Raw genomic sequence first — 18,450 nt, 5'->3', positions numbered from 1 at the left:
TTTGCACGGCTCTGGGCTCAGCCAGTTATCTACCGGCACCACTGGGGGCCAAACACTGTTGCATAATCACAAGGATCCTGATTGGAGGAGGACTGTTGTCTGACAGATCCCCCTTATCCCAGACTGGTGGGTAAAATCTTGGTCTGGTGGCTGGCAGCAGCGGCAGCAGCCCCCCACCCCCCACCTCAGGGTCTAGGCTATTAGAATACATAATGTCATTTGGAGCGGCTCCAGATCGTGCTCTTCAAAACTCGTTTAGATAATTCCCTATATTGGATCCTCATCATCACCCACCCCCACCCCATGGACATGCATCCTTACTGCCCCCCTTCCTCTTTTGTGTTTAATCCTGCCCTTGACCTCACAGCCCCCACCCTGCTTCTAAACAAAACCTGCACCCCACCACCCAGCTTGAATCACGAACCACACTGGTCCAGTCAGTCAGTCAGCAGTGGCCGCTGGCGAGATGACCCCCCCCCAGGGTCTGCAACGCCAGGGCCCCAGCTGAGGAGCCGGGAAGCTGCCAAGCAGCAGCCAGTCAAGCCCGGCTGTCCGGATGATTGCGTTTGTCAAGCCGCCACTCCGATCAACGGACTTGGATCTGATCACAATTACAGGCTATAGCTTACTGAAGAGGGGGGAGTGATGGGTTCAGTGTCTTCATCCGCTCTGTTGGTTGGTGCAAAGGACTTCTTCCTTAAGTCTTAGTAAATAATGGGATGTAGATCCAAATGATAAGGCAGAAACATGTGGGGAGGGGGGGGGGGGTTCCTTTTCATCATAAGAAAGAAGAATAAAAAAAAAATTAAATAAAACAAACAAAAATAAAAAATAAAAATTGTTGCCGTAGCTGCAGGGATTCTACAAATTTTTACAGTTTTTTTAATGCCAGCAACAGACAAAGGGATGAACCAGGGCTATGTTTACATAAACTCACGCAAAAGGTTTAAGCAGGCGTGAAAAAGGCTGTAAGCAAAGAATGCTTTCAGAATTATAAATGAGGTTTGTTCAAATGTTATTAATTTACTAAATGTATAATTGTCCTTTAAACTTGCATCGACTCGTCAAAGGTAAACTTGCACAAAGTTTTGCCGGGTTACAGTCAGGATTAGGATAATGGCAGACAGGTGCTAATGATCATCGATGTCACACATAGGTTAAAATCCAGTGATGAACTGAAACAGAAACAGCTGTGGAGGCCTAAAACGGTGTGAGGAACAGCATAACTCTGTTACCACAGTGAGGTTGTGAAAGAGTTTTGTGTCATAGTAACTGCAGCAACAAGACACTAGGCATCAGCAAGGTCCCCTTCAGACAAAGATTTTAAACAAACTTAGTGCAGCAGATAAAAGACACAGCAGTGAAGCTTTAGTGCAGTTTCAATAAGGAAGATCTTCTTCATCTACAGGTACGCTAGGTTGATGATTATTTCACTCCACACATCACTTATTATTTAGTCCTCACTCTGAGCCAATAGCTAAATTGTCCATTTTCATTACAGCCAATCACAACCAAATTCCTGCCTGTAAATTCATAGAAGTTTATTTATTCGCATTCCATGTTTTTGCCAGCCCTCCTTTGCTTCAGCACAGTCTGCCCTCAAGCACTTATAAATCTTTCAATCATATGACCAATATCTCTCTTTAATGAAAACTTGTTCAACTTTTGAAAGATATCCTGCAGATTTTTATTAGCTCAGAACTGGCAGAAACCAGTGGGATCCATGTATGCCCATGCATGTCTGAAGAAGTCTGACCAGAAGTGGCCTTCATGGAGGAGCTGCAGCCAAATCTCCAACATGGAAACAAGACCAAGCTCAGGTAGAAAACATAAGAGCTAGGATGCAGGAAAAATTGCAGAGTGTGCTTTGGACAGATGAATCAAAACTGGAAATCTCTGGCTGCAGCAGAGGATAGTTTGTTTGTCAAATGGCTATAATGTGTGTCTGCAGATAACATAGAGGCATAGTGGAGGTTTTTGAACTTTTGGGGCAGCAAATGGAGTTGGAGATTTAGTCACAGCTGATTTGACCAGAATTAATGGTGTTCTCAATGCTGAGAAATATTTTTCCATCATGCAATACCATCAGGGTGGTGTTTGATTTGCCCCTAATTTTTCTCTCCAGCAGGACAACAGCCCTAAACATACAGTCAAAGAACTGTATTCAGCATAAAGAAGAACAAGAAGTACTGGAAGTGAAGTCGTGCAAAGAGCCCGGATTTTTAACATCTCATAGTGTCCTGGGATTACATGAAGAGACAGAAGGGTGAGGGAAAACCCCACATCCACAGAAGATGTGTACTTAGCTCTCAGATGTTTGAAACAACCCACCAAATGAATACATAGAAACAGAACAAGTGTGGGCAAAGGGTGTTTTACACTTAACAGTCATTTGATTTAAATGTCTCTTTTTATTTACTACATTTTTGTTGACTAATGGAAATAAATAATTAATCCTTCCATGAAAGCATTCTTTGTTTACAGCATTTAATTTCTCACACCTGCATAAAACTTTTCCAGAGTGATGTAAATGTACCTTATGTTCTCTGGACTTTGCTTCCATTTGTAGTGAGCTACAATCCCCTCCCTCCGTTTTAGTTTTTTTTTTTGTTTTTTTTTTTTTAACTAAGGCACACAGATGTAGGCAGTTTTCTTCACACACAGTTCAAAGTTCTTTACAGAGATGCCAAATTGGTTTTATTCCTACAGAGAAATTAAATTAATTTTAAAAATGCAAAGTGTTAGGACTGAATGTGGATAATGGGAAACTGAGCCCTGAGTCCATCAGGAAGCTGTCTTTCTCAAAATGTGATCATTGACCGCTAAAACCTAACAATCAGTCTAAAGTTCTTCGAACTCTCTGATAGGTGGTGAATGATGTAGTTTCCCTGAAAACTGGCAGTAGCATTTTTTAAACATAACTAAAAACGTTTTTAATTTTAAATGCCGTTTAACCCTTGTGCTATCTTAGTTGACCCCACCCTTACTTTGACGTGTTCTCCCTACCATGACAAAGGTGGAGAAAGGTGGAAAGATTTCATGTAATCCATGGACACCAGTGAGGTTCACAAATCATTGAAGAAAAAAGGTTCAGAGCACTGTCTAGTGGGTCTAGATGACCCAACTCCCAACGTTTAAGTGCCTAGGATAGCACAAGGGTTACGCCAGTTAGAATCTTCATTTGTACATCAAAGCCCTGCAGAAACTGGAGCTGTTAGATGATGTATAGCTTCAATACAGTTATTTATCGTCTTGCAGAACTGTTCAGTCAGTCGCAAAAGTTAACAAGGCATTGATGGTAACCTGCTAATCTAATACAACCCTGTAAAATGGAAAGATACTTGTGAATGTGAAAGAATGTGAATAAAGTTTTATTTGTGTTGTGAAATGTGTATGAAAGTGTCCATAATCTTTGTTGGTTAGGCTCTGGATCCATGATGTCTTGCATGCTTAGGGTGAAGATTGGACCATAGATGAATAAACCCCAGAGCCTAGAAGCTGAAAGTGGTTAGAGGTCAGTCTATTGCAAAGCATTGTTCCAGGTGGAGAACAGGGTGGAGGAGGTTTGTGGAAACATCTACAATGCTGACAGACAATCATTCACAAATTTAAAGGCAAAAATGATTGTGATTGTCTGACAAGATGAAAGGCGGTCTATTTAGCTATGACATTTCTTTGAATTGAATTGAATCTGATCAGACTTTCTGGATGATGTCATCAGTGCCAAGCTCTGAAAACACCATTTGTAGAACCTATAAACTCTGACATTGTCTCTAATCTTTACTTAAACTGCAATTTTTTAGCTAAACGTAGATTTTTGAAGCTGAGTTTAGAAGTGGCCAATGTGAGCTAAATTTATATTTAGCATATAAGTGCTAAATCAACAACAACACAGCCAATTTAAATGTAGCTGCAGGAAAACCCAAAATACGTTCAATTTAATCATAAAAATTATGTTTCATGATTCGGAATAATTTTTAAATCGTCCCCACTATGTAAATTAAGCTCTAAAGACATAAAGGTTATTGAATGTTATAACAAAAATGCCATAAATTTTTACAACATAAAAAGTTTAAAGCTGAAGAAGTTGAATGTTAAATTGAAAACAACAGTCACTAAGTGTTTAAAAAAAATAGAACCAAACACTCTAATCAACTTTGACAAACCGGTTTTCTGAACAATTGTTTATATTCGGCAACGTTTTCTTTGGGTAAAATATATTTAGGAACCATTTTCAATAGGCTCACTTAAATGAAAATAATAAAATGAACCTTGAGAGTGATAAAGATATATATTTTTATCTATCTAGAGGCTATTCTATAAAAAAAAAAGGTAAGAATTTTGAGAAATTCTGTTCTTTTGTTGTTTAGTGTGTTGGGGCTCTCTAGTGGACAAAACCAGAACTGCGGAACACATTATTTCAATTTATCAATGAACAATCAAACTAAGAAGACAAAATCAGATATTTAAATAAAATATATTAGTTTGCTTTGTGAGAAATGATAGTAATGCTGACCATTTTATGCTATTTCTTTTGGAATTGTGGTATCAAATTATGAATTCAACCTTTTTGACTTTTGACTTCTATCAACAGTTTTTGTAATTGAAGAGGCACATTGATCCATCCCTTTGTTTCAAATTCTGGATCTTTCTGAAAGTTTTAACACCTAATATTAAAACTTTAACTGTGTGTGGGTGTGCGTGTGTGTGTGTGTGCGTGTGTGCGTGTGTGTGTGTGTGTGCGTGTGTGCGTGTGTGTGTGTGTGTGTGTGGGGGGGGGGGGGGTCTCCCACATAAGATGGTTTCCCCTGAATGCATGCAGACATCAGGATGTTTGTGGCCTTTGTCAGTTTAGGACAAGACCAGACCAACTTAGATGGATAAAATAAAAAGGACACATTTCATAGTTAAAGTCCCATTATCCGTCGCACACTTAGGTGTGTGAAATTTGTTCTCCGCATTTGACCCATCCCCTGGGGGAGCAGTGAGCTGCAGAAAAAGCAGCGCTTGGGAACCATTTGGTGTTTTAACCCCTCAATCCAGCCCTGTAATGCCAAGGCACTGTGTCCCATTTGTAGTCTGTGGTATGACTCGGGCCTGGATTTGAACTCACAGCTTTCCAGTTAGAGGGCAGACACTCTACCACACTCTGCTGCTAATCTTCGGATGTTCACATGTTTTATAAGTGTTTTAACCTGCACAGGCAGTAGATTCCTCTTAGGAGGTATGTTATTATCTGGAAATTCTGCAGGAATGCAAAGTTGGTCTGCAAAGAGGGCAGGTTCAGAGGAGGCGATGCTGTCTTACAGTAACAGTCACCCAATAAATGCAGCAGAGCTCCCTGAAAACTGGAGTTCAGCCGCCTCCTAGTGGCTGACCTGGGAACTGCAACCACCAGTTTTTTTTAATACAAAACACAGGAAACAGTTTGTTTCATTCTATTTTTCACCTTACAATTTTAAAAGACTGTTTAACTTTATTCTTTAACTTTATCAGTATAGTTTCAGCCTTTCATTGTTCAATTCAGTTTTTTTCCTGCAAATTCTACTTTATTCAAAAAAACCCAACTAGATTTAACCTGTTTTTTGTGTTTTAGACTAAAAGGCATGTGAGTTAATATGATTTTACTATGGAAGCATGAAATTACTGTATGGATAAAATTTGATATAAAAAGCCTCACAGTTCCTGTAAAGAACACTACAAAGCCTCAGAAAAGGACAGCCTCAGACATTAGCATCATTTTGTTTTTGCATTAGTCTATTCTTTATCAAACCCGGTTTTCATTACAGTACAGAAAACTGCATCAAATACTGTCTGAGTTACAGTATGTATTTAAAGGTTCTAACAATAATAATATCTAATAAATATGTCAAATAAATATATGGACTAATATTCTTTATTTGTAACACTTTTGTCTGTTATTATTTGAACGTTTTTCCTGAGTCAGTGAGTCCGACATTGACAAATTCACCCTTAGAATTGTGCTGTTGTCTAAATTCTGATTATAATGTATCGAATTAGATGATAGTGGTAAGAAGGCTGCTCAGCAAAATTAAAATAGCCTTTCAATACACTCTCCACAGAGGGAAGATTGAAAATGGTTCTGTTATTTGTAGAACATTCAGGAGTGCCACTTTTCTTCAGAAGAGGTTTTACCATTTCAATTTTTGGTAATTATGGGGGGGGGGGGGGTTATAGACTGTGAAGAGCTGTTAACAATAATATTTTTATATATATTTTTAAAAGAAGCTGAAAATGTTTCAAAGAAATTGGCTCTTGAAGTTCAAATAGCAGGGTGTTGACTTTATTTTTCTCTTCAGATGTTGAAACTCTGGTTCCAGTTGCCTACATCCTGTAACAGTAGAGAAAGAAACATAAGAAATCATGATTCTGCTGTTGATCACAAAATTTGTCAAGCCATATTTATCTGAGTTCTTTAAAGCTAGCTGTGAGCACAGCTGCAAATAAAGGTGGAAACATCTTATTTCCCTCCTCCTTTCCATGCCTATATATCTCTTTTTGCTGTTGTTCATCTCCATTTTATACTTCTTTTTTAACTACTTATTAGCATAGTCAATACTGTAAATGGGACTGAATAATGAATAGTGATATTTGATGATTTTATTTTTTATGATCCAGCTCTAAAAATAATAGTGTGTATGTGTGGATCTTCCATACCTTTAGGAGAGCGCTCCCACGCTCTCCATCAGCTGATCTCTGCGACCCCTCCTCCTTTCCAGTAGCTCCTCCACCTACTTATTCTCACAAATGACCTGAGGAGAACCCTGTCACCTTTTCCATCCCTGAGCCTCAACCCACTTGACTTGCCTTTTCAGCTATTTTTCAATATCTCTTTTATGTATGAATTTTTTCCACATTTTTATTTTTTTCACCTGCAGGCATTGTGGTGATGCACAGTGGTACTGTTGCAAGATGTTCTGTTCTCCAGGGAAACTGGACTTTAAGGTTGATCTAGAACACAGTCTGCTCCTCATCCAAGAGGCATCTTTTGTTCTAAATGCTAACGGAGAACTCAGGTTAACCCCTTCATGTCTGAATTTATTCCCAATTAAATAAATACAAATATTTTCTACAATGTTTTTTCCGTTTGAAAGTGATGCTAAATTGAATTGAGTAATAGATTAAAAAAGTAAGTTGTAAGTTAGTTACACATGGCATGTAGAGTTTAAGAGTGTTGCAAAAAGGTACTTGGCTAGATGTTATGTGAGCAAATGCAAAATAAAGATCCAGTGGATGTTAGAATGGTTGGCTAATTTTCCAATATATTGGTGTGGTGTCATTTGGTGTAGCTTAGGTTGTAGCAAGGTTAGTGGTTTGTTGTCCATGTGCAGCAGGTGTGAATGGGACCACAAAGATGTCAAAACAGGATTGTCAGAATCTTATTATGTCTGCTAATATTCTAACAAATTGATTTTTCTGCTTAGAAATACATTCACTGACCACTTTATGAGGTTGCTAGAACTGGGTTGGACCCCTTTTGCCTTCAGAAATGCCTTGATCCTTTGTTGCATAGATTCAACAAGGTACAAAAAACATTCCTCAGAGTTTGGTCCATGTTGACATGATAGCATCACACCGTTGCTGCAGATTTGTCAGTTGCACATCAATGATGCCGATCTCCCGTTCCATCACATCCCAATGGTTCTCTATTGGGTTGAGATCTGGTGATTGTTATCTGTTATGGCATGATTCCCAGTGGGATCTTCTGCTGCCGTAGCCCTTTAGGCTCAAAGTTGTACGTGTTGTACGTTCAGAGATGCTCTTCTGTAGACCTCGTTTGTAACCATTGGTTCTTTGAGTTACTGTTGCTTTTTTATCAGCTGCAACCAGTCTGAGCATTCTCTTGAACCTCTGGCATCAACAAAGCATTTCCTCCCACAGTTCTCAATCCTCAGATCAGCCAGTCTGGCATCAACAGCCATGCCACATTCAAAACACTCCAACCACCTTTCTTCCTCGTTCTGATGCTGGTTTGAACTGCAGCAGACCGTCTTGACCATGTCTGCATGCCTAAATGCCTAAATGCAGTAAGTTGCTGCCATGTGATTGGCTGATTAGAAATTTGCATTAACGAGCAGTTGGACAGGTGTGTAATAAAATGGCCAGTGAGTGTTCATATTTATGCTTAACTGGTACATTAACATAATTACTTTGTGATCCAGGCAAATAAATGTGAGCTAAATGTTTATGCGAGTGTTGGAAATTACAAAGAACATAAACAAAATTCACAACGTCATCATGGTAAGTGTATATTCATATATGTATACATACAGAATTCCCATATATTAAAAGCATAATTGAATTATACAAAGAAAGAATCATAAAAGTTCACAGTAGTAGTTGAAACACCGCTAAGGGTCAGCAGAGGTGTCTGCGGCAGCACACCCAGATCCTGGTTCTGTGGGTCAGTAAGTGAAATGATCGGAGCCAGCAAAGCCCCAGGGTTTGTCCTCTGTAACATCTGGGTTGGGGTGCGTGGACGGTACTTCAGAAGCAGCTGAGGATGTGGCGTTTGACAAAAAATAAATACAAAATCATCTGAGTGCGGAGAAGCCATGGGTCAGCTTTAATGACGGCAGTAACACTCACAGGTCATAGTGCAACAAGAAAAGACACAAAGTGTTACCCCCCCCCCCCCTCCCTGTGCTGTCCTAAAACCCAAACCTGCAGCTGAGAGTCCTTCAATAAGACCGAGACAAAAAATGGGGGGAAAAAAAGGAAAATATCCAAAACTGTCTCAGTGTAAAAAAGTTATCAGAGTATTTCTTTTAACCAAGAATCTGGCAAAAAAGGCCTCAAAAAATCCACAAGAGTTCCATGGAAATCCAGACAGACTTGGACCAGTGGGACACCAGACTTGGGTACTCAGATCTTCTCTTTTCGGTGGAAATGGGACTCTAGAGTCCTGTTAAAGTTCCTCCCCTGAAGACCCGAGTTGGACTCCTCTGTGTAACCATGCTGAACAGAACCTCACAGAGACACTGGTACTGGTTCTGAAAGTTTTCAGGGAGAGGAGAGAATGAAATGAGATCCAGGATGTCCTGACAGTGCCTGAAGGTCACGCAGTTTATGCAGTGAGGATGTAACTGGGTCGGGCCTAAAGATCACTGAATATTCACAGAAAAAGTAAAGTGTTTCATGGTTTGACAGCTGTCAAAAGAACATTTATATGTAATATTTATTGGCAAAATCCAATAGAATATAATTTTTCTTGAAAACACATTTTTATCTGCAGAAAAGTTATAACAACAGAGATGCTCAAAGTGTAGAAATGACAGTAAAACTCAAAAAGTAATTGCATGCTGTACCAGAGGGTTCCTGCTCTAAACTTCATTACTGCTTCAAACCCCACCCACCCCTAAACAGGAGAACATGTGCAGTCAACAACGCTGCAGCCGAGACATAAACTCAGACAGACAGACGAACATCACCTGAGCTGCAGGCAGGCTCTGGTCTGTAAAGACGTCTGGTTTCATCCCTCTGATAAACATTTGATGAATGTGGTTGATGCCTTTGCTTTTCAGCAGCAGACCCACACATGCTGACACACACCTGCAACACACAAAAAGAAAAACAACACAACATAGGATGAGACGACTGCTGAAAGCTGATAATTTGTCTTTTGGAGTAGAAGGACACTGACGGGATGAAATGCACAAACAGATCAGGAAATATGCAGCTGCAGTTTTTGGCCTTCATGGTCAACCGTGTGTTGGTGGGAGCTTTGAAGATGGGGGTGGCTCTGTGATCTGGATGTTTCCACTGGATCGATGAGGACTTTTTAAAATTATTTATTTCATTTATCACATATCAAAAAAGTAAATAAAAACAGAATATACAACAATGCGGATGTGATGGATGGTTGCCAAAAACCCACAAGGGGCTTAACATGTGGCAACCACCATAATGAGTCTATAAGCTAAAAAACAATACCCTTCAGTAAATACAATACATAAAAAATCAATGCATATTCAATTCATGCACTTACATTCTTTTATCAAACTAAAAATACATGCCATATGGAAAAGTACCATTGTTAAGAAGAAAGCTTTATAGAATTTTTTTAAAATGAGTTTGTTAAAGTACTTTGAAAGAGGAAGGAAGACTGTTCCAAATTTTACATTCTCCGTATATACACTAAACTGTGACTGAGTTATTCGAAAGAAAGGTGCTCTGATGAGACAGTCACCCCGAGTGGGATATTCATGAAATTCATTATTAAAATTGAACATGTTGGTGAAATGTTGGGGAAGAAGTTTTCCAATAGAATTGAAAAAAAAAACTGACCAGTTTGAAGTTGGTTGACTTGATAGATACTCAGGACACTGGCCTGACAAAACAAAGGTTGAGATGAATGCCTATGTCCTACATTGAATATTATTCTCAGAGCTCGTTTTTGTAGACGCACAATAGGTTCAAGTTTAGTTTGATGTGTACTAGCCCAAACAATATTGCAGTAACTAATATATTGATATATCATTGAATAGTACAACATAATTGCAACCTTTGTATTCATCAAATGACGGGTTTTACCTAGGATACCCACCATTTTGGCAATTTTTGTACTAATAAAAGTAACATGAGGTTTCCAGGATAAGGATTCATCCACTATTATCAATTTGTATTTTAAAAGAGAAATCCACGGCATTTGATTTTAGACCAAACAATAAAAAGTGTGTTTTTTTTATATTGAGTGACAATTTGTTAGCTTTGCACCAAGTAGATATGTTGTCAAGTTCATCATTTACAACATAGTTAAGAGTATCTAAATCCTTATGGGAATAGAATACACTGGTGTCATCTGCAAATAATATTTTAGAAAGTTTAACTGATGCATTGGGTAGATCATTGACATATAATAAAAATAACAGAAGACCCAAAATGGAACCTTCTGGTAAACCACATTGTAGAGGAAGGGGTGAGGACTCTAGTCCATTATAGTTTACGGTTTGATATCGATCAGTTAAATAACTAGTAAACCAAAGTAAAGTTGTTTGTGATGCCAAGAAGTGCAAGTTTATCCAAAAGAATAGTATGGTTAACATTGTCAAATGCCTTTGACAAATCTAAAAAGATACCAACTGTGTTCTCTTTTCTATTTTTTGCTTTATAGATTTCAGTAATTAAATGCACCAGTGCCATGTAAGTGGAATGTTTTTTCCTAAAACCGTACTGGTAACGGTATAATATGGTATTGTTTTCAAGATGATCCATTAATCTTTGATAGTCAATTTTTTCAAAAATCTTAGAAACAGCTGGTGACACAGAAATTGGTCTATAATTATTGAAGTGGGTTGGATCATCATCTTTATAAACTGGCGTAATTTTTGCTCTGTTTAGCTCAATGGGTACAGTACCATTGACCAGAGAGAGATTAAAAACATATGTCAGTGGTTTAATAATAAAGACATAGATTGATTTTAACAAATTACTATCAATATTGTCATAACCAGGTGATAAACCAGGTGTCTTTAATGAGCCCATGATGAGAATATATGGGTATTTTAGCCCTCCACTGTGACTTTCTAGTTAAATAAAAATAGTTTTTTTTATTTTAAAAAGTAACTAAAATAAAATGAAAGAAGAAAAAAAGGGGAAAGTAAACCAATTAAAACTTTATTCAACTCATTCACAAACAGTTGAAGAACAGTAAATCACTCTGCAAGGTCCCTGACTACACTACTCACTATGCTCCAACAATCCATTAAGCGGTTCAGTTTTATAGTTTAACAAAAGTGCACTAAAACATTTGACAGATTCTTGACCCCTATTTACCACAGAAGATCAATTAGAGGTCGGTAAGCACAATAAGACACCAGATTATAAGGTGAGCTTTCTTTTTCTGAGCAAATTCAAGTGTGATATGGTTAAAAAAAATGTGGTTAGGGTCAATTAAGTAGCTCTGATTTATGTATTTGGTAGTTAGATTTATGAATTTCTGGCAGAAATGCAGTACACACTGTTTTTATATCACTGCTGACATCACACTACCTACCACTATTGCTGCATTGAGATGATCCTATGTGACAGTGTGTCTTTTATTTGAAAAGGAAGTCATTTGAACCACTGTCAAAAGTTAGAAGCAATTTCATATAAAAAAAAGGCTATTCTCTCTTATGTTTATGCAGTTAATTTATATTGTTCATAAAAGTAACAATACAAAATCCGAATCAGTGTCTTAATTATCTAAAGGGTGAAGGAAGACATTGTGGCTCTTGCAGGGTTGTGGTCGGTGAGAAATTGATCCGAGTTATTAAGTGTTGAAGGTTGTGGACCCCTGCTTTAGAGGAGCCACAGGAAGTGAAATTTGCAACATTTACAAGCAAAAATTTAAATAAAGAGTTTCTCATAATGCTTAAGAGATGGAGATGCCTTTTGTTTTTCTATAGGACCACTCCAAACCCTGTAAACTTTTCGGTTTCCCATCACTTATGTAACGTGTGAATCATGCACTGTGGGATGCATGCTTACAGGAACATCCCACAGGGGCAGTGGTTTGTGGATCAGTTCTGTGATGACTGAAAGGAACGTGCAGCCCCTTACAGCCAGTTGTAGCAGATCTGTAGCAGATTAAAGCTCATGCAAACGTGTTACCCCAGGCGTTAAAGCTGCTTCTGTACATAGCATAAATGATTCAGACTTACTGAGTGACGGCTGGTCCATCTCGCAGGGCAGCGTCTTCTTTGATGATGAGCTCAGGGGAGGGAAGCTCAGGGTTCAGCCTCCTCCAGTCTTGTATGTCATGAATCCCCACTGAGGGCTCATCCTGGTTGTCAGGTAAAAGAAGACATAAAAAGACACAAAATAGTTGAGAAGACAAGAAATCAATGATTTGACTACAGCTTTGATGTGAACAAAGCCTGCAGAGAAAACCCCTGAGGTCAACTCTCACTGCTGTGAAAGAGAACCTGAAACCCGTTCAGAGCCAGAACAGAGTTTTCCTGTCTTCCCCTTCTTGTGAAATCTGCTGTGCTGGGTTTTCCAGCTTTAAGCTTCACACAGTAAACACAGAGGAAACCGATTCAGAAGTCATGGACTCTGACGTCAGCATGCTCACTAAAGTCAACAGAGTCGGAGACAAATCTCTTGGGTTTTTGCATCTTAATTTGGAGCTGAACTTGCTAGGAGACCTGCTGGTGGGATGACTGTCTTTTTCTCTGCAGAGTGATGGACTACAGATGGATCTTTATAATCCTCACATGTGGACTTGCAGCAGGTATTTCTCTGAGATCTACTCTGATGTCTTTGCTCTCAGCATGTGAACAAAACACCTGAGATGTCCATGGAGGTCTGCACACTGATGCAAATGATCCTCCTTCTTTTGTCTCAGTTCTGCTCAGTGATGACGACACAGTGTGTTGTGTGTTTCTGTTCTTCTGATGTGTTAGTCTTTGTCGTCAGACTTTGATCTGACCCTTCTGACGTAAGAGAGACTGACAGAAGAGGAGCTGACCGTGGTGGACGGGGCGCCCTGGACGGCAGGTGGGGGAGTTTGGTCCAAGCTGGCTTGTCGTGCTGCTCACAGAAACACAAAGAGAAAGCATGAGGGGAGGGGTAATAGGGCCACATTTACAAAAAAGTAAGAATTTCTTTGTTTTTCCCCCCTGTGTTTTCAGAAAAGATTTGCAACTCCATAGTCGTACATCCTGATTGAACACTGAAGCTGCTGAAAAGCCTTTCCCCCTGAGCTGGTTCAAGCTCTACTTCTGCCCAAGTTCATCTATTATCTTGAGCAGACAAACTGCAGTAAAATATAGAAACTCAAGAGTCCCGTAAACAACATATTTTACGGTGCAAACCTGGTTTTTATTCAATATCCTCAAACTTCAAGGGAGTCTGAAGAAAAGCTACAGACTAACAAGCCCTCTTCATGGACTTCACTTCATCAGCTGACATGTTGCCCCTCAACATGTTTGGAGCCTTAGAACCCTGTCTCTGCTGTCAGATGGTGTGGTCCTTCATCAAGCTATACCCTCCATCCTACTGGGTTGCGTGTATACCAGTAAAGAATAAGAATTAGAATAATAGAATTATTTATAGAATTATATATAATATATGAGAATTAAAACCAAAGTTGGAATGCTAAGAAATTAGTCCCCAAACCTTTTACCTAACAAATTAAACATTAAGAAAAATGATCAGTTCCAGATTCACAAATTCCTTCTCCACAGAGGAGTTAGCGTTCTGTTCACATGATCATATTCTGCAGGAATAAGGACTTTGTGCTGAGCAAAAAAACAAATCTCCCTGCTTAACAGTATCTATGCTGTTTAACCACCAACTTTCTGAAGGTTTGAATGCAGGTGATCATCTGAAACTGCGAGTTTCATTCATGCTGAGACATTGAGTTCTGATGAAGCTGAAGGATCTGCATTTCTGACTTCCTTCTGACAATGTAATAATGTCATAGTGACAGTATAGTATAGTATAGTATAGTATGCCGGTAATAAAGAACTAAACGCTTACATGGCACCACAGAGGAGCTTCCATCATTCTTTTTGCTCTTCTTAGTGTCGAAGTATTCTTTAAGTCTGGCTTTGGGTAACCGCTGAAACAGGAGGGACAGAGAGTTTAATGATCGCTCTAACAGAACAGTTCTGGTTCAAAAACAGCATTCAGCAGAATCAGTGTGGACTGTTGGTGACTGGGGAGAAAACTAGGCCTTTACATTTCTGTCATTTGGCTCCACTGTTGTTCTAAACAGCAGATCCACATTTGAGAAAAGGGAGTCATTTCTGAGCACTGAGGCAGAACTGGTGTGATGACAAACCCTCACCCTGAGGTGTTTCTCCACATGATTTCTGTGTCCCAATGACAGGAGGCTGCTGAAGAGGCGGTGCAGCTGGCTGCTTGATGTTTCCTCCTCCAAAATGACTCCCAGAGCCTCAATGGGAGTCATTTTGCAGGTAAACTGGACAGACAGAGATCTCTAGTTATTCTTTTTTGAAGACATTTGTTTGACTTCTTCTGAGTAATGTTAAGTAAATAAGCATTTTCACAAACTTCTAAATTTAAATAAAAGTAATTAAGCAACTCAAATCTGTCCACTTTTACATTTCTACTTAATATTTAATTGGAACTTTTTCATACATTCATGTAGGCCTGAATAAAAATCGTTCAAAGTTTCACTCAAACAAACCTCGGTGTGAAGGAGGTAGCTGCTCTGAGAGAGGAGGAGGTTGAAGATGTCTGTGGTTCTTCCGTCTCTGATCTGCTGCAGGCTCCTGTTGGTGTAGGTGTGGGTTCCTGCCTGCTCCACCTTAGAACTGCAACAAACAGTCATAGCTTAAAACCAGGAAATCCAGGGGGGGTTGTGTTTCTGCAGGGGGGCTGTGTTAACTGCTGCACAGTGGTGATCAGAGTATCTTACAGAGAAACTTTACCTGCAGGAAACGCCAGGCAGCTGGGTCACAGAGGACCCAGGGGTCAAACTGAGGACTGGTAGGGTGGGCTCCAGCCTCTGGGGGTAACTGTGTAGGAGCACTTTTGTATCACACTGATCTTTCCTTCCACCCTGTTGTTTAAAAGATCGTAATATTGACATTTGAAAGGCATGAAAACGATAGATCACAAGAAGAAATTACTCCCATTCATTCAAGATGGATGGAACGTTTTATCTGTTCTGAATAAGACTGATACTTTTGAACCAGGAGGAAACTATATTGTAATTGATGTCATTAATGTTATGAAGGCATTTTTCCATGAGTTTCACTTACCTTCACACAGCTGCTGTCACTGCCATCGCCATGTTTGCTGTCCTTCTCCTCCCGCAGCCTCAACTTCCCTCCGCCAAATTCAGCTAAGGAGGAAAGGGAGTGAGGAGTGAAGCTGATGTGAAAGCAGGAGGAGCATGAAGCCGTGTTTTCAATCAAAGATCATTTGAGATGTTCCAGACAGCCGGCCTTTGCTTCAGCACCATGAGTCTCCCTTGTGCAGGCCACGCTCCATTAGACTCTAAATGAATATTTGACACGGCTGAGCACCAAAACTGCATCTCTGCAGCTCCAGGGGTCTGTTTGTGGTAATTTCTCTGCTCAAGGGAGGGGGGTGTGTGTAAGGGGGGCAGTCAGCTGCCAAGCTCTTACATTATGAAAACAGCAAAATTATGCAAAGTTGCATAAATCATGTTGAAAACCACAAATGCTTTCTGAAAGATGCATCATATTTGGTGAATTAGGGACAGTTTTTTAGGCCATCCCCCTCCCAACCCCTCCCACACATACGTACGGTCATTACATCAATTATATATAGACATTACATCAATTATATAGACAACAAAGAAGATGATCACAGTGTCACTGCTGCACATTGAAATAATCTTTACCTGTAAAAATCTAAATTTTTCACAGATTAGACTTTCATATAACAAACATAAGTGAGCGTTCCTAAAAAATCAAAGCTAGAGGAAGGAGTTCAAGTCATTCCCTGACAGGTATGACTGGAAGAAAAAAAATGTGAGCCAGTTGGGGAAAAAAAGACATGGAGACATGAGCAAACCTTTTTTCTGAAATCACCTGTTGGAAAGAAAAAACAATCCTGACATTTTAATTAAACTTATCAGTCAGTTTTCAAATATTGAAATATTATTAGACAATTTTCAAGAAGATTCTTAATAATTTGTAAATAAGTTAAACAGTGCTTGACTGATCTCAATTATTTCATAAGAGCAGATTAAGGGAAAACCACAGAAGGCAAGAATTATTAATTCAAAAATTCATAAACCACATTTCTTGGCTGAATTATTACAGCAAAGTCTTGCATATCGCTCATTTAGACCGTTATCACATCACACATGATTTGAATAAATACCATAACTTATGATTGTCTTTATTGACATGGTTGATGTTTCTCACTCTCATTGTGGATCATCTTAAAAAGAAAACTATGAATTGTTTCTTCATAGATAGAGTTGAGTTCTGCAGGAGAAATCTCTCTGTTGTGCATTAAGGAGAACTTAAAGACATTTCAGACAACTGTAATGGGAAATTGTAAAACCAAAGTATCCCATTTAGGTTCTTGGAGACGGGTTGTAGAAGAGTAAAAACAGTTCCTCTATTTCCCTTCTTGTCTTGGTTTCTCTTAATTCCTTCCTCTCTTTTCTTTAGAAGAATTTTCTGCTAACTTATAAATGCTGAGTTGAGTTAATCTTACAATGCAAAATATATTTTTTATTGAATTACACTAAATCATGTTTTGGGAAATTATAGGTGAAATTTTGGCAATATAAGTTTTATGGATTTTTATTTTTAACTTAAATGATCACATATTTTTTCTCATCCTGTTGCACTTTAACCCTATAATACTTTGTTTTCAATGTCCTTTTTTCTTTTTTTTATGTAAGTATTGGATGTTTTGGAAAAGAGCTACTTACAAATAACATAGAGGAGGTGGCATCATGCCGTGTGGAAAGAGGGATTGACTGACTGTCCTACTGCATTCCAGACCCAGTAGGATTCACTCATCTAAGAACCTAGGAATCCACCTTTTCTAATTAGGTTTTAAACATGACCTTTTAGGAACCAGAACCAGGACATCAATCAGAATGTAGATGGCATCTCTTAAACTGTTCTCCTCCAATCTGGAAAGAAAGTTTGAGACTGTCTGGACAGGAGAAGGTGGAATCAAAGGATGAAGGAGTTGGAAATAAAAAGATGTTTTATGATGTTTAAGGGGCTTCCAGAAGAAAACAGGAGGAGGAAAAAAGGATTCTTCATCAAGCTGCATGCGTGGAGTTGCTCTGGAACAACCTCCACTCCTGAATTAAGATGATCACGTTACTACTGAAAGCTTCATTAAGAAGAAAAACCTAAATGAACGTTGCCTCCCTGCAGCTGGAATTTTTCGTCTTTGTAGTTTCAGTTTAACGTTTTAACCAAAACTTTTTGTTTAAAAATCAAGTGCTTCTGTTCATGTTCTTTTCCTGGGCATGAAAATCCAACATTAAACCCCACAGTCAGCAGAGGATGTTGGAGCAATTCTCAGCTGAGCTGGGCCAACGCTTAGAGCTTTGCACACTCAGCATTCTCCGATGAGAATGTGGACCTGCCTGAACCGGGCTTGCAAACCCCCACTCTTTCATGTAAATCATCTCTCCTTTTAAGCGTCAGCAGCCTTTAATGCCGATGTGCTCTTGGAGATATCGATCTCAGGTTTCTCTGATCTCCCACCCCAGTTGTGGGAACCAGGGGGGGGATTAGATAATTACATGACATTTAAGACGCAGGCAACTCCAGAAAGTGGAGTGTCACCTGGTTACTAAGCCCACGCAGTAAACACCCACACAAAGACACCAAGTCTTCAATAGTTATTTCTGCCGCTGACAATGAAGAGGATGAATGAGAAATCAGACTAATCTCTTTCTGCAAGGTGTCCATGGTAACCGCTGGAGCATCCATTTGACTCCTGAAAAACTCCAGATGATGCCTGCGT

General features: G+C 39.2%; 1 protein-coding gene and 1 long non-coding RNA gene across 2 annotated transcripts in view; one reads left to right on the top strand and one right to left on the bottom strand.

The window, feature by feature from the left end:
• The first annotated feature begins 1,195 nt into the window (after nt 1-1,195).
• Nucleotides 1,196-2,470, top strand: LOC101156243. Its single transcript, XR_177375.4, has 3 exons — nt 1,196-1,408; nt 1,673-1,820; nt 2,126-2,470. It is a non-coding gene; the product is annotated as an uncharacterized LOC101156243 (long non-coding RNA).
• A 5,784-nt stretch (nt 2,471-8,254) lies between these two features.
• The window catches only part of LOC101160156 (receptor-type tyrosine-protein phosphatase gamma), a 228,475-nt gene continuing 218,279 nt past the window's right edge, over nt 8,255-18,450 (bottom strand). Inside the window, exons 13-21 of the mRNA XM_023955062.1 lie at nt 15,738-15,820; nt 15,405-15,535; nt 15,161-15,287; nt 14,798-14,932; nt 14,488-14,569; nt 13,475-13,536; nt 12,666-12,787; nt 9,453-9,573; nt 8,255-9,014 (exon numbers count right to left, since the gene is read on the bottom strand). Coding sequence (XP_023810830.1) covers nt 8,919-9,014; nt 9,453-9,573; nt 12,666-12,787; nt 13,475-13,536; nt 14,488-14,569; nt 14,798-14,932; nt 15,161-15,287; nt 15,405-15,535; nt 15,738-15,820 — 959 coding nt within the window. The 3' untranslated portion in view covers nt 8,255-8,918. The remainder of the gene's footprint in view (nt 9,015-9,452; nt 9,574-12,665; nt 12,788-13,474; nt 13,537-14,487; nt 14,570-14,797; nt 14,933-15,160; nt 15,288-15,404; nt 15,536-15,737; nt 15,821-18,450) is intronic.

The sequence above is a fragment of the Oryzias latipes genome, chromosome 5 (assembly GCF_002234675.1).
Source record: "Oryzias latipes chromosome 5, ASM223467v1".
Taxonomy (NCBI): Eukaryota; Metazoa; Chordata; class Actinopteri; order Beloniformes; family Adrianichthyidae; genus Oryzias; species Oryzias latipes.
Note: the sequence above shows the minus strand (reverse complement) of the source record. Positions and strands in the feature narration are given on the sequence as shown.